At 43.2% G+C, this 14801-nt stretch overlaps 1 protein-coding gene across 1 annotated transcript in view; it reads left to right on the top strand.

Moving 5' to 3' along the window:
* Positions 1 to 14801, top strand: part of TEK (TEK receptor tyrosine kinase) — a 682216-nt gene that overhangs the window by 394523 nt on the left and 272892 nt on the right. The window contains exons 10-11 of the mRNA XM_069630921.1: positions 1544 to 1705; positions 5106 to 5246. Of these exons, the coding sequence (XP_069487022.1) occupies positions 1544 to 1705; positions 5106 to 5246 (303 nt within the window). The remainder of the gene's footprint in view (positions 1 to 1543; positions 1706 to 5105; positions 5247 to 14801) is intronic.

The raw sequence follows: 14801 nt of genomic DNA, 5'->3' as shown, positions 1-14801 counted from the left end.
CTAGTGTAAACGGCTAAAGTATTTGAAGTGGCTTTGGTGCATATATAATAAATAAATAATTTGATATAAATTGTAAGTGTAAGAGTTTCTTTGATGTACATGTCTAGCTAAGTTTCAATGTACCTACAGCGCACATCTTCCTCTTAAAATAGGCCTGACTGCTCTGCCACTCTACCAGTGTCCCGAGTAGTACAGACTGATTACCAGTAGGACTTTAAGAAAACTCCCCTAACAATACAACATGAACTTTTACCACTCCATAGTTTAACTGTAAAGAATGTTTTCTTTGGGCATGATGTTTGTACTCTATGTTGGAAGAATAGCTTATTCAAGGGTTGGGCGGAGCGGCAAAAATGTGGCAGTACTGCTGCATTACCACTCCACCCAATCCTGAGTTTTTGCAGAAAGCTGGAGATTTCTGCCCGTTTCCAGTGCTATTAACGCTGGTGCTATTACCACCGGCGGTAAGAGCGCTGAAAATCCCCATAAAGTCAGATCTTAAAAAAATAGAAAAATTACAGCCTTAACACTACTCGGGATCCAGCGCAAATTGCGTCGGACCAAGTAGCAGTAACGCTATTTGCGTTGGCGTTATCCTGGCGCAATTGCCACCGGGATACCGCCAAGGCTGCGATAGCCCCATGTCAGTGGTGAACCTGCTATTAAAAAAAGGCACAACACCAGGCATATTATATATTGATTATACATTTGGAAAATGTGCTTCCAGTGCACCACTGGATAACATGTTTCATAAATACATTGAAGGTGTTTCCCTGCATCACACAGTTCCGCTGAAGGGAGTTAGCATATTTGCTACAGCTGCTGTCTCATTAGCATCAGGATTGTTCAAACCCCTATCATTTTGGTGAAATGACATCATTAACTAGCACCCCCACTCTAAAAAGTGTTCCGGCCCTACTGAGCGAGAAACTCCTTCTTTCAAAGGTACGCCCTCAGGTGATTGGACTAAAGCTACCCTGCTTTAGGGGTCCAATCCCTGTTCTTGGAAGAAGCAGGCCTTGCTTTCTGACCGCTCTTACTCGCACCCTGGATGTTTTTTTTCTGGTGACTGACACGATTATAGACCAATAAACCTGACCTGATCTGATCAGGTCAGGCTCTGTTAAAGATCACAAAACATTTTTTTAACATCAAAGTATTTTAAAACAATCCAAGGCAATTTGCCTCTGCTGTATCCGGAATACAGCTCGTTTCTTTCATTGAAAATAGCCTTTTATTGTGAACATGAATAATGAAAGGTCAAAGGCCGCCCTCCTCCATGCATAAGCAACGTGGTTATGACTACTTTTATCGCCATTACAACTACCGTAAAAAATGTGCAAATGAAGAATGATTAAATCTGTTTTTGCTGTTTATTAATCATATTTCTATGCTGGTTTTTGTTGTAGTAAAATGTAAAAATGTTTGCCAGACCATTTTAGGATAAAATCATTTTCAGACCATACTTCTCACAAAAATAAATGTTTCATTATTTGTGTTAGAAGTTTCGCTTTCCCTTTTATGACTGTGTACCCTTTTCTAGTACCCCCTATGCCGCAGGTTCAACCGAATGTAAGTAGCAGCGGGCCTCACCATTTGAACATTGACATCAACGCTGAGCCCCACACAGGAGATGGACCCATTGTGTCGATAAAACTTCTTTACAAGCCGGCGACACCAACCCAGCCTTGGAAGGACGAGGACGGTAAGAGGCATGCCATGCGTCCGCAGGCCCAACAATCTCTCCGTTTATGACAGACACAAACAGTGTGGACCCAGCCCAATGGACCAGATACCCTCCTTAACATTTTGCAGCATACTGTTGAAGGCTGACTTTCCTCTGATAATAGGAAGCTACACATCTATCTGTGATTTCCCCATCACACAGAGAGGATTCTTTCTTCGAAAATTGAACCAAAGTATTCAAACAAACGAAGCAAAGTACATTTGACAAAAAAGTGCCACAATGAGGTTGAGGGTACTTATGGGGTAATGTGCATGTTATGCTTTAAAACAACTGCACGCGTTTATCAGAAATGTCAACAAAAATGATCAATAAATAGTAAAAAATGACACGCCTGCTATTTTATCACACTGGATCTCGGACTTGTATAATTCTGCAAAGTAGTTCAAATCATTGGGCTGGGTCGGATATTGGGCCTCATTATGATCTCAGCGGTAGCCATGCCACTATTGGCGGCATGGCTGCCGCCGAAATCGTGTCCGGGTTCCCATAATGAGGAATTACCGGGCCATTCCTCCTTCGGAGGGCCCGGTAATTCCTCCTTCTAGGAACCCGGGCCCGGACCTTCCCCATTCCCATTTCAGCCCCCATAGGGCTGAATGGGAATGGGAGAGGGAGCAAACAACGGGCCGATTACGAGCGGCCTGTTGTTTGCTCCCTCCTCCCCTCGCGGGACCCGATCTGCACGTCTGGTGAAACCAACCAGACGTGCAGATCGGGTCCTGCGAGGGGACCTTGTAATCAGGCGGTACGGCGTTGATGGCGCCGGCACCTTTACCGGCGCTGTTAACCACGTACCGCCTGGGTTATAATGAGGCCCATTGTCTCATGCCACATGCAAGCTTCAACCAGTTTGGCTTACATCATATTGCATTCGGATAGTTGTAGGTCTGCATTAATAAACTGTACGTGTCTGACCTCTTTGGGCTGCTTAGTGGAGCCTAGCCAGCCACCTAGGTCCTAGTCCTGCGAAAATGCACACATGCATCTCCTAATCTAAAACTCTTAGAACTTCCAACACATTCGGCCTCATTACGAGTATGGAGGTAGGCATGCCCTTAATAAGGGCATGGCTGCCTCCATACCGGGTTCCAGTACCGGGTTCCTTCAATGAGGAATAACCGGGTCATTCCAACCTTGGAGGACCCTGTAATTCCTCATTGAAAAAACCCATCCACATTCCCATTTGAGCCCCCATAGGGCTCAATGGGAATGGGGAGGAAGCTAATAACGGGCCCGTTAATAACGGGCCTGTTATTAGCTCCCTGGTCCCCCTGCGGGACCCGCTAAGGACGCCTGGTTTACCAGGTTTACGGGTCCCGCAAGCGAACCTCGTAATAGGTCTTCCCTTAATGAACGGTGCCGGTCCCGTAACGCTCACCGAGGGCGTTCTCAACCACAAAGAGCATTGAGCCATGCAAATGGGGAAAGAGTGCTATATAAATAACCAAATACAATACAATACAATGTTCTGTACCACTTGGATGTAATAGTCCTTTTCCAGTGACTACTGTACATGCACCCACATTTCTGGGAAACACCTGGAGTGCTCCGCAATTTGGACTAGCAGTCATTCTTTGTGCAAGAATGATCCTGCACGTTCTGTTGAGAGACCCGTTGCCTGAGAGCGTGCACTATGAACAGCATTAGACACGTACACACCGCAGCCTGTGCATATGCCACCCTGCTCAAAGGCTGCTGTAGAGCTGTAAGAAGGTTTGTGCAGTTTTGCAGGGCCCACTATGCAAAATTAGTGGCAGCAACAGGCTTAGTCTTGTGCATGATGCACCATTACTTGTTCCCTTTCATTGGTGGCCCACAAAGTCTCATGCACAACGCATTGCCCACATTCCAGTCAGGTCAATGGCAGCACCACGTTCGGAATCCTGGCTCTGGCTCAAACATCTCAGCAAAACAGGCATAATCATTAACTTCCCCACACCTGTCCCAATCACTCTGCCGCTCATTTACAGCAGACAGTAGCACAGGCCCACTTGCAAAACACAGCTCTGTAACTTGCAGGAGTACTGGCCTCTCTCAATACATGCTCCTTGGCATCTGAGCATACAAGCCTTGCAAGTCTTCGATATTTCCAGTGGTCCTTTACCAGCATGAGATTAATAGTTCAAATCGCTGCTGTGCAGTCTAAGGGCCATGTAACTGTACTGGGGTCCTCGTTGCCATGGTAAAGTGTTGAACTCCCTAGCAGTGACAGCCGCTGACACAATATTCAGTTTAAGCCTTCCTGATTAATATAAAGACCCCCAAATGCAAACAAGATATGCCTGCCTTTAGAGCCCTCCAACTGCCAGAGCTGAAACCTCATGAGGATGGCATTACATTATAGATCCTGGAAATGCAAGGGTGTTCTGATGTAACTAAGAGCCCAGAGCCTCCTGGCCATGTGTGATCCAAACTAACAACCTGCTGGGGCTCTAAAACTTATCCTAGTGACAGCTGCCAAACCACCAGACATGAAATGGAGCTTATAACATTGGGAACCTGAGAAGAGCCTGTAGACGGCTCATGCCAGAGAGGATGACCCTTGGGCCCAGAAGTTATAAATTATTCAAACTGAAAGGGGCCTAGGTGGGGGGAGGAAATCCTACTCAAGGAGACCGGGAGCATAGGAGGAGGAAAGAGGCATGGTCCTACCCAGGTAGGAGTCTTAGGAGAACACTAGAGCAAGAGAGGTCTTCTGAATGATCTTGCCCCGACAAGAGTGTGGCATCCAGCTGCCAAGTCCTGGAGGATTACACTCTACTGGATCATCTACCAAGGGCACCTAAAACACCATATGGCTATGAGAGCATTGAAGGATGTTTAACTAGTGTGGGCACCCCAGAGCTTTGTGGTTTAGAATTGGGATTGGACATGGGACCACAGTCCTTTTCCCTTCGGATCTTTTTCACTTTATTTGAGTTATCCCTCCACACTGACACTGTTTTCTAAGACTCTCTCTCTCGATTATGTTGGTTCCCTAAACATATGTGTTCCTCAAAGCCCTACTTACCGAGAATAAATAAAGGTGCTACGCGTCACTATACCTTTGTGTTGTGTCCTCTGTTGGGCCCACCTGTGACAGATAGCTGCGAATTATTTGACCATTCAGCATGTTTGAGTTTAGGTTTGATGTGGTGACCCAGCAAATAGTAAAATCCAGTTTTTCAAAATGATTCAAAAATGGCCAAATAATGCCCGCCGCAATCCATTAGATGAATAGTGTGATATAAGTTCAGTTTGGATGATTTGAGATCCTCCGGGGGTTTTGCAACTGTCTGGGGTAATAAACAAAGACAGGGTGTGAACAAATACGTTTAGGCTTTCTAAAATGGCCTTTGATTTGTTTTTCTCTATTCAGTTGCAGTAACAGAAAAGACCGTTAAATTAGAGGGCCTCATGCCAAATACCGAATATCTGATCTGTGTGCAGCTGAGCCGTCCGGGGGATAGTGGAATGGGACACCCTGGCCCAAAGACAAGGTTTAAAACTGAAGCAGTCGGTAAGAATGTTTTTTGCTTCTGCATAAATGTATGCCTTCGCTTAAATGCTATTGCCACTGTCCATGATGTTGTGTTAAGGTAATGGGCAACCCATAGTCTAACCAAAACGCCTCCTCATTTTGAAGCATCTGTACATAATGGTTCTCCATTTAAGCCTGCACACAAACTAAATAAGAGGCAAGGCAAGGTCCTGTTAGCAAGAAGAGCAACAGAGACGCATGCATGGCCCCAGACAATGCAGCCCATCTCCCTCTAGGAGTTATTTTTCTTGTTTGCCTCCTTAAATCAATTTAGGACTCCCAGCCAGCCACATTTAGGCCTAATATCATCATTCACTCAGATTGTCTTCACAATCAAAGACCCATAAAAACATGGGCCTGAAAAAACCCTCACTCACTTCATGTAATGTGAACATATGATTGTAAAATACTATTGTTTTTCTTTCTCTGTTTTCTTTTGGAAATTTTCAATAAAGTATTAACAATATTTTTGCTACGATCTGTTTCCTCAATGCTTTAGAACTGCATGGTGAAATTAAAACAGAAGATCCAAAACAATGAAATAATTACATCAACTCTACACAAAATGCTTCATTAATTATGATATAGACTATTCTACTAGAGTGTTGATCAAGTATTCGAAGAGCATACTTCCTAGTATGCGTGTTTTGATTAATTTTACATTTGTAACACATTTTGTGATAGTAATGAAGAGATAATGAGCTCAATTATATGATTTTATCTATTTTGTTTATATTATATTTGTGTATATTGTATTTTAATGAATTGTGCAAACTGAAAAGTTGAGAAATCAGCTAAATCAATTAAAAAAAAAGAAACAATATATATATCTATATATATCTATATATATATATATACATTTCAATGCAGCAACATTCATACCAGTGTTAACGAGACATCTATGATGCATATGGTTGCCTTTCCTCAATGCTGAAATGAATTGTTAAACACTCACTATTTCACAGAAACACACAAGGTTATGCAAACTGATATTGTCACTTTTTTTCAATACTCCCAGATATGTAGCATTGGTGAATAACACAGCATTGGTTGCTAATAGTGTGAGAACGATACAGGCTTATTCCAGATTAAACCGAGAGAAACATTTCCAACATTTCCTTTGGCAACCGCTAGTTTTTCAGGCACCCATGGTCATAGCCTGGTAAACGAATGGTGTTACATGCCCCTTTGCTAAAAAATAATGTCTTAATTAAGCAATATGCCCCGAGCGGCGGGGGCCTTGCCGACTCAGGTAATGCCCAGGGGCCTATAGTTATAGGCCTGAGTGAAGCGAGACCCTTAACGAAGGCCTCGAACATTACCAGAGTCGGTAATGCCCCCACCGCTCGGGGCATATAGCTATTAGTAGCCCGGCCCGCAAGATATGCGTGACTGGGGCGCTAAAAGCATTTTTTTGTCCCGAAACGCTGCAGCGTTTTGAGACAGAAAAAAGAAAAAAAATGACCAAGAAAATGGCCACCGGGAAAGGGAAAACGGAGTCCATTTTCCCTTTCCATGGGGGCCAACGGGAGCGGACGCGCTGGGAACAGAAGTGGTCCCAGCGCGTCCGTTCCCGAAAAACATACCTGGGTCCCTGGCGGGGGACGATGGAAGCCTCCAACTGTGTGGAGGCTCGGAGCAGGAATGTCCCCGCTTCGAGTCTCCAGACGGCTGAAGGCTGCCATCATCCCTCACCGTGGACAAAGCAGGCAGAAGGTAAGTGGGGGTGGGAGGGCGGTGAGGGGAGAGGACAAAAAAGAATATTATTAGTTTACATTTTAAACCTTTTTATGCATTACTTTTCTTAACAAAATAACAAAATAATTAATTTTTCAGGACACAATAAAAGAAAAAATAAAAAAAAGAAAAAAGACAACAAAAGGAAAAAAAAAAAAACCAAAGTAGCAGGAAAAAAAATGTTCACTTTAAAATTTCTAATAAAAAACAGATCATGTGAATTTCATTTAGTCTAAGCTTTGCCTTTCTGTACTCCAACAGAGTACGTGAGTCTTCTTCCTCCATGTTTTTTTCCAAAAATGTCCTTAACAAATGCTAGTGCTAAGATTTCAGTTGTTCTCCTACCTTGATTAAGACAGTCCCAAAGTTCATTAGGTGTCAATCTTCTTGATTGTTGGAACAGTGATCCCAGATGTTTCGTCCTTAAGTCGTTCAGTGCCAGGCATTCGGTTGTTAAATGGGCTAAGGTTTCAATTGATTCAGGACAAAATCTGCATGTGTAATTACGGGTACTAGCTGGTTTACGTCTCTCCATTACCTCCCTTGTCGGGTACAGATTAAAGCAGAATCTCATGAATTCACATCTCAAGATTGGCGAGGGGAATTTCTTCAAGTATCTAGGTATTTCTCCTCACTTCCTACTGTCTTTACTTGTTTTTCCACTGCTTCTTATAGTGCGGATGTGTTCCTCTGTAGATATCCAATCGAGATCGAAATATTTTTTCTTTACATGGTCGGGATTTACTAGTAGAATTTCTTCGCTTAATGCTAAGCTTTTTAGAATTTCCACACATGTATTTCTCCTTTCATTAAGGGGCCTTTCACTGTTTGTTTTCAGTGCCTTTTGCAGTACCTCAAAACCACCTTCGCCAGTGGGATTCAGACATTTCCTCAAAAATGACACTGACTTCCACACCATAGTAGCATAAAGCGATACTGTGCCCGTCTCTCTTCTTATGACATCTACCAGAAGAGAGTTAGGCATGTTGTGGACACGCCGCCAAAAAATACCCTCCGCCTGTTGCCATACTGATCCCGGAAGCTGTAGTTGAGTTTCGGCACCGTAGGTCAGTATGGGCATCACCTTGAGTTTGTAGAAATTGATTACCGGAATTAAGGAAAACTTCCCATATTGTCGATTGATTATTCTGGCCTGAGTGGCCACATTTTTAGCTTTTGATTTCACAGCCATCACTCCCTTGGAGTCAACCATACTGATGTTTAAGGTTGAACATATGTACCATTTATATCACCTCACAATATCTCTATACTTAACAAAGGTCTTGGGCAAGTGTGAAACACTGATCTGCTGTAAATGTGAAAGACAAACTGGGGACTTCCTCTGTACCATATGCACTTGCATGCACTTGTATGAACACCAACCCCTTTTCCACGGCAGCAACAAAAATAGATAACATTGGTTGCTCTGGGTTACAGGAGTAAACAGGAATAGTGGTCTCTCACTTTTTAACCATGGGCAGGTGCCTGAGGCAGCTGGACATGTCGTTTATAAGAATCAATAGTAAAGAAAAGCAATACTTGTACAGCCAAATTTGGTAACTACAGATGTTTCATTGCACTTTACGATCTATTTTTATTATCGATATAATTATTATTAGCACATGGAGGTCATTATTGACCTCTCAGCCAATCAGAATGCTTGAAATGCAGCCAATAACTACTTGTATTGACAACATTCCATATATTGTGGCTTCAGTAATAGGCCGGGAAACAGCAGAAAGCATGTCCCTGCATTCAAGAAACAGCAAAGCAATTTTCCAGCAAGATCTTTTCAAAAAGACACTCCCTGATTCTTCAATGTGACAGGAACATCCAATTTAAAGCTCCAAAGTGAAAGCTGAAACATGGAAAAAGGCTTTTACTTTTCAAACTGTTCATGTTTAATTTGCACATAAGGCAAGCTCACACTAAAACTGTTCGATTTCAACCAAGTTTGCAATTGAATGCTTACCTTATAAAGAAATCTTTCTTATTTCAGTATTACAAAAATACGCACATTTCATTAACGTACACATTTTGGGCCAGATTTTCAAAGCATTTGTTGGCGCAAGTGAGGACATGCGCTAGTGCAACATCCTCACTTGTGCCCAAAAAAGTGACAGCCCCATTCAATGAGGGCATGTGAATGAGCGCATCTCAGATGTGCTCATTCAGCTGCCCTTTTTTCCCATTTGCGCAAATAAGGGGTAATTTCTGGCCATTTTAAAGCGCATCCCGAATTCACAAAAGGGATGCACTTTGAAAGGCCCACAAAGGAGGGACTTTACCCTGCACCTGTTCAGAACATACACATGGGGAGGCGCAAATCACTGCAGGGTCGTTTTCGACTATCTCATGATTTGTTTTAGAAGTGTGACAGCCGTGACTATCACACTAGTATTTCCATCGCCCAAACGTGAATTGAAATGCTTTTATTTTTTCACCGAGGCAGACCCTTTAACGGCCCATCTCTGTGAAATGCGCTCCCAGCAACTGGATGGTTGCTGGGAGCCTGTCATACATATATGCAAGGGGACTGGACAGCGCAATCTTTACACTATTGCCCAGACCCTCCTAAAATGCTCAGATCACCTTTGTTAATATGGGCACCTGAGTATTTCACCTTTGCTATCATATTGTAGAGTCTGGCCCATGTAATTATTTTACTCACTGCTAAACAATGTTTTTTACTTTCCAACCACATTTGGAATACCAAAATTGCTGTTACCAGCATGTGATAATAGCTGTGTAGAACTTGGGAAAGGTTATCTCTTGGGATAATGACCCTTCTCTATTTCACAGTGAAAGAACATTTTGGTAGTTACCTAGTATAAGAAACTTTTTGTTGGTCAAAAATTTTGCACAACAAATTACCAGGAAAATGTACAACGGTAATTGCATCAAGATTGTTTTTCCCCTGCAACACTCCACAGCACAGCATCTTCCATGTTTGGGTGAAGACTGATGATGTGCTAACTGTGATGCTGGAAATGCATCGGAGGGACATGGCCTCCTTATCCTTGTCCTTTACTGCTTTTTATCGTGTGTTCTGTCATGTTTTCCGCACAGGAGTCCATGTGGGACTCCTGGCGGTGCAGCTCTCTTTCTTTTGGTTTGGTGAACGGACCCGTGGGATACCCTTATGGCACCCATAGGTGGGGGTACAACCCTGTGCCCCTAGTGTATGTTTTTGTGCACCTGTGGGTGGCCCACAGAGCAGGGTATGGGCTGGTGGCAGTTCCATGCTGAATTTGACAGGTGCGCGGAGTATCCTCCATTTTGGGATACCCCGGCCTTGCCATGGGGATCAGTTGATCCCTGATGGAAAACAAGATGGCCCCGGTGGCCTCTTGCTTTATTTTATCCATTACCTTGTTTTCCCAAAGTCCTGGGAAGCCCTGACTCTGTCCCTTCCCCCTCACTGGCTGTTGGATGGAAGTGCCATATATGGTGTTGTTGTGAAGGCCCAGTCAGACTAGCTGGAGCCTTCCCGGTGATGTATGTTGTGGGTACCTCCTGTGGGTGGGACCTGGGTGAATAGAGTGTGTGACGAATATGCATTCTGTGTTGTGGGTGTCTAGTATCTAGTGGCTGACACAATGACTGAGACAACCCTGCCCGAAACCGGCATGAATGCAGCTTGGAGTGTTGAATGGCTCGGTACTTGTCACAATACACATAACTTGTTGTGAGTGTCTGGAGAGAAGTGAATGGCCTGAATACCTCGTGTGCCTGATTGGCTGCCTGCCTGCATGAATGCCCGTAGTCGTGATTGGATGCTTGAGTGTGACCCAGCGGAATGAATGGGAGATCAACAGTATATCTGGGGACCTCTCACTGCTAGGAATCGTGTTTAGAAGCTGAAATCCACTACGACGAGTAACTGGATTAACTGACGCTTGACCTTGAAGCCCTGCTGGACGAGAAGGAGTGCTGTTGCTCTCCTTCACAATCTGAAAGCTGCTGTGCCTCCAAGGACTGACCCAGAGAGGACCTGCTAAGGCGCCCTCTTCCCGAGCTACAAGGGACCATCGTGCACAGCTGATCTTTGCCAACGCTCCCTGGTAGACAGACCTATGACAGGCTGCCGACCCGATACGGGGACTGCTGCGGAACTCCAAGGAGAAGCACTCGGACTGTTGTCCGCCACTGTCGAATACCGCCGTCGCCGACTGGAGCCGCCGTGCTCCCGTTTGCCTAAGAACTTTCATTGATCATCGGACGCTCTCGTCTGCATCGTCATCCGCTTGTCTCCCGCTGGAGAAGGCCCGACCATCGACGCGCCGAGGAGTATCCACCGGTGGGTTTCCCGCCACCTAAAGACCGCAGAGACACCGACGACTCAACACCCTTGCTGGGCCACAGTTCTTCATCATCTCTTTGCGGTCCAGAACTATTGTCACCGAGGTGCCCCGCACGCCTCTTTCTTGCAGGACGCCAACGCTCTGTCGTCGACGAGCACTGCTAGGAATGAAGCTGCCACTTCCCTGCCATAGTTCACCCTGTTCACCGTCGGACGTTCGACGACCCGTGACTCCTGCCTTAAAGGGAGGGCACTCAAGAAGGGCTGTCGATTCCCCGACACCGAACGCCAAGTTCCCCGACACCTCTCGACGATCCGTGGCTCCCGCCTGAAAGGGAGGCACTCAAGAAGGATCGGTCGGTGCATCGTCGGAGAACTCTACTCCACCAGGTACATTGGGGGGGGTAAAACCTTAATAGGAAGAAGTAAGACTATCGGACAATATATGGACTGGGCTTGTGCTATATATCTTTATTTACAGGTTGCCCAGGTGGGGGGATCTCCACACAGAACTGTGCCTATTGGTAGGGGTCAGCATTCTGCCTATTGTTTCAACCATCTTACGTTCCTGCCTATCTCTATTGCTGGTTTACTCGTTATTGATCTGTGTGACATTTTAACCGTACAGTTGATGCACTTCAATGAGATTTGATAACATTAGTGGTACCACTCTAGACGTGTATATATTTATCATTATTGACTTCCAAGTACAAAGTGCGTTATTGTGATCGTGTACATACCTTTGAATATTAATTATATAACGACTGTGTTTTCAGTAATACAGTGTGTGGACATTCCTTTGTGGAGGTTCGGGGACTACACTGTACTTAAGAACCAGCCCGCATCACCTCCTGAGAAGCTAGGCCTTAATTGCTCGACCACGTACCAATAATAGAGAATCTTGGCTGGGGTCCTCTGTGCCTCTCCTCTACCATATAGAGAGCGAAAGTACAGACACCCCCTACCAGTCTTTACACTAACCTCAGCAAGCATAGCCCCTCCTGTAGTTGGACTAAGAAAGGCAGATGGTCGGAGGGGCAGGAGCATGGGCTGGTTAAGCAGTATAATAGGTATGCGAAGTGCAGGCTCAAGGGAGACATAGGTGAAGATGTGAGTATATAGAGTATGTATACAGATTATGATGCAGGTTAGAGGCTGGGCCTGGGAGTGCCACTGGATTTCTTTCCAATTTAAAAGTAGGAAAGCATAAATGTGTTTTCAAAACTGTATTGTTGATTCTAGAATATTGCCTGTGGAACCGGCATCCTAAACCTTTAGCTCTGTTCCCTCCCCAGATAGATAACATTACATATAAATCATAAACTACCTTTTGATCAGATATTTAGCCTCTTGGCTCGTCAGTACTACAATACAGAAATTCCTTTTTCTACATTGACATCTATAGTTTCATACCATGGTCAACAAAAGCGACCAACTACTGGCACCAAAAATGTTTCCTCATGGTCTCTATTCAAGCTGGAAGAAACCATTGAGACTAGGTTACGATATTTAGATCCTTCCCTTTCAGCGAATGAATTGGTGGAAGGTTATCAGGAAGCATTAAAGAAATCCTTACATGAAATAGCTCCTCTGGAAATAAAAAAAAGACCAAACTGATAACCACATAAGGCTTGGTACACTCCTGATTTAAATTCAAACAAATGTCTTATTCACAATTCTGCAAAGACATGGCGTATTTGCATATTGGAAGCAGATCTGTTTAAGTTAAAGATTGCGCTCAGAAAGGAAAAGCTTATTAAGAAAGCAAAAATAGAATTCTACTAGAACACGATAATTTCAACCAACTTTAACCCAAATCTTTTTTTTAATACTGTACAGAAATGTATCAACTCAGTCAAAATAGACTTAACAAATGGGCTCCTGGTTTTGGAACCTACTCTGCCCAGGAGGGCTACTTATGAAACAAAAATACAAGTGAATAGGTCGGGGTATTTACTTGAGCACTTTCCTTTCCCCTGTTATCCTATGTGTCTACACAAAGAAATCAATATTCCGTGATCAGTTCTGGAAAAATCTTGATTTTATAAAAGTTGCATAGATCAACATTCAATGTGGTGTGAAAGACTTGAACATCAGTCGGCATTCAGCCGTTCGTACATAAAAACAAACCACAACAACAATACAAAACTATACACAGTTGGGAATATTTACTTGAGCACTTTCCTTTCCCCTGTTATCCTATGTGTCTACACAAAGAAATCAATATTCCGTGATCAGTTCTGGAAAAATCTTGATTTTATAAAAGTTGCATAGATCAACATTCAATGTGGTGTGAAAGACTTGAACATCAGTCGGCATTCAGCCGTTCGTACATAAAAACAAACCACAACAACAATACAAAACTATACACAGTTGGGAATACAGTTGCTTGTGTGAAGAGAAAGGTTTGAATCCTTTGCTGTCAATACCTAGAAAGACAGTAATATACGGAAAAAACAAGTGAACATTTGTGACAAAAAACAATAAGTGATAAAAAATATGTTTGTATTCATACATGGAGTTTAATATAGTGCAAGCCCAGCTAGAAAGCAACGGAGGACTGAACATGTTGCTGAAGGTAACATATGAGGTAAAGAATATGGGTTACAATATGTGGCATGGGATGTTCCAACTGTGGGGGTTGAGATGTGATGATAGAACGTAGGGAACCTAGGTGACAGATAGGTATTGAATGAAGAGTAAGGTCTTCAGTTTCGTCCTGAACTGGAAAATTGATTTCCACTAGGAAGAACCACGCTGAAGTACGTCTGTGTGTGTATGTGTGTCTGTGTGTATGATAGGTTTGCTTGCATTTGCCCTGTGATCATTGTTATCATAGCTTTCTGTGATTCATGGCTGATAGAGATTAAAAATTGAAAAGTGATGAACTGTTTTGCACTTTTCAGACTTATTTCAGATCTGAGTTTATAGCCTTTATTTTTAAGATAATTATAAATGTTCAATCTCCTCACGCCATTCAATAAAAAAAAAGTTATCATCTAGCTCAAACAAGACCAGTCAGATTTTATTGTTCACAAGAAACCCACGTTTTGCATAAAAAGGCATAAAATGTATTAAAAAAAACTGTGTTGATCCTGTCATTCAGACCAGCGGAAATTCAAAAGCTAGATTGGTGGGTGATGCTAATACACACTAGATTGAGGAACTTCTTTCTGTATATCATATACTTTTCTTTTTCTCCAATTTAGACACATCGCTACCAGAATTGCTTAAAATTCGAAATAGTTTCAGAGTCGTAACAAGTTATACAATTAAATATATCAAAATTTACAATGCTAGCAACGTTTAAAGGTTGTTTGAAAAATAGTAATATTAAAACATCTAGATTCAAATTTATTTGGACAAAAAATATATGTGCGGGTCTGTGTGGGTAAAGAAATGGAAAATAGAACACATCTTAATCTTGCATTGTTCCTTGAAAAATGTAAACTGGATTTTGACATATGGTCCCAGGTGAAAGTTAATTCCAATAA

Source organism: Ambystoma mexicanum, chromosome 6q (assembly GCF_040938575.1).
Source record: "Ambystoma mexicanum isolate Mex_15411 chromosome 6q, UKY_AmexF1_1, whole genome shotgun sequence".
NCBI classification, from domain to species: domain Eukaryota; kingdom Metazoa; phylum Chordata; class Amphibia; order Caudata; family Ambystomatidae; genus Ambystoma; species Ambystoma mexicanum.
The sequence above is the reverse complement of the archived record's forward strand: the minus strand, read 5'-3'. Positions and strand labels throughout refer to the sequence as shown.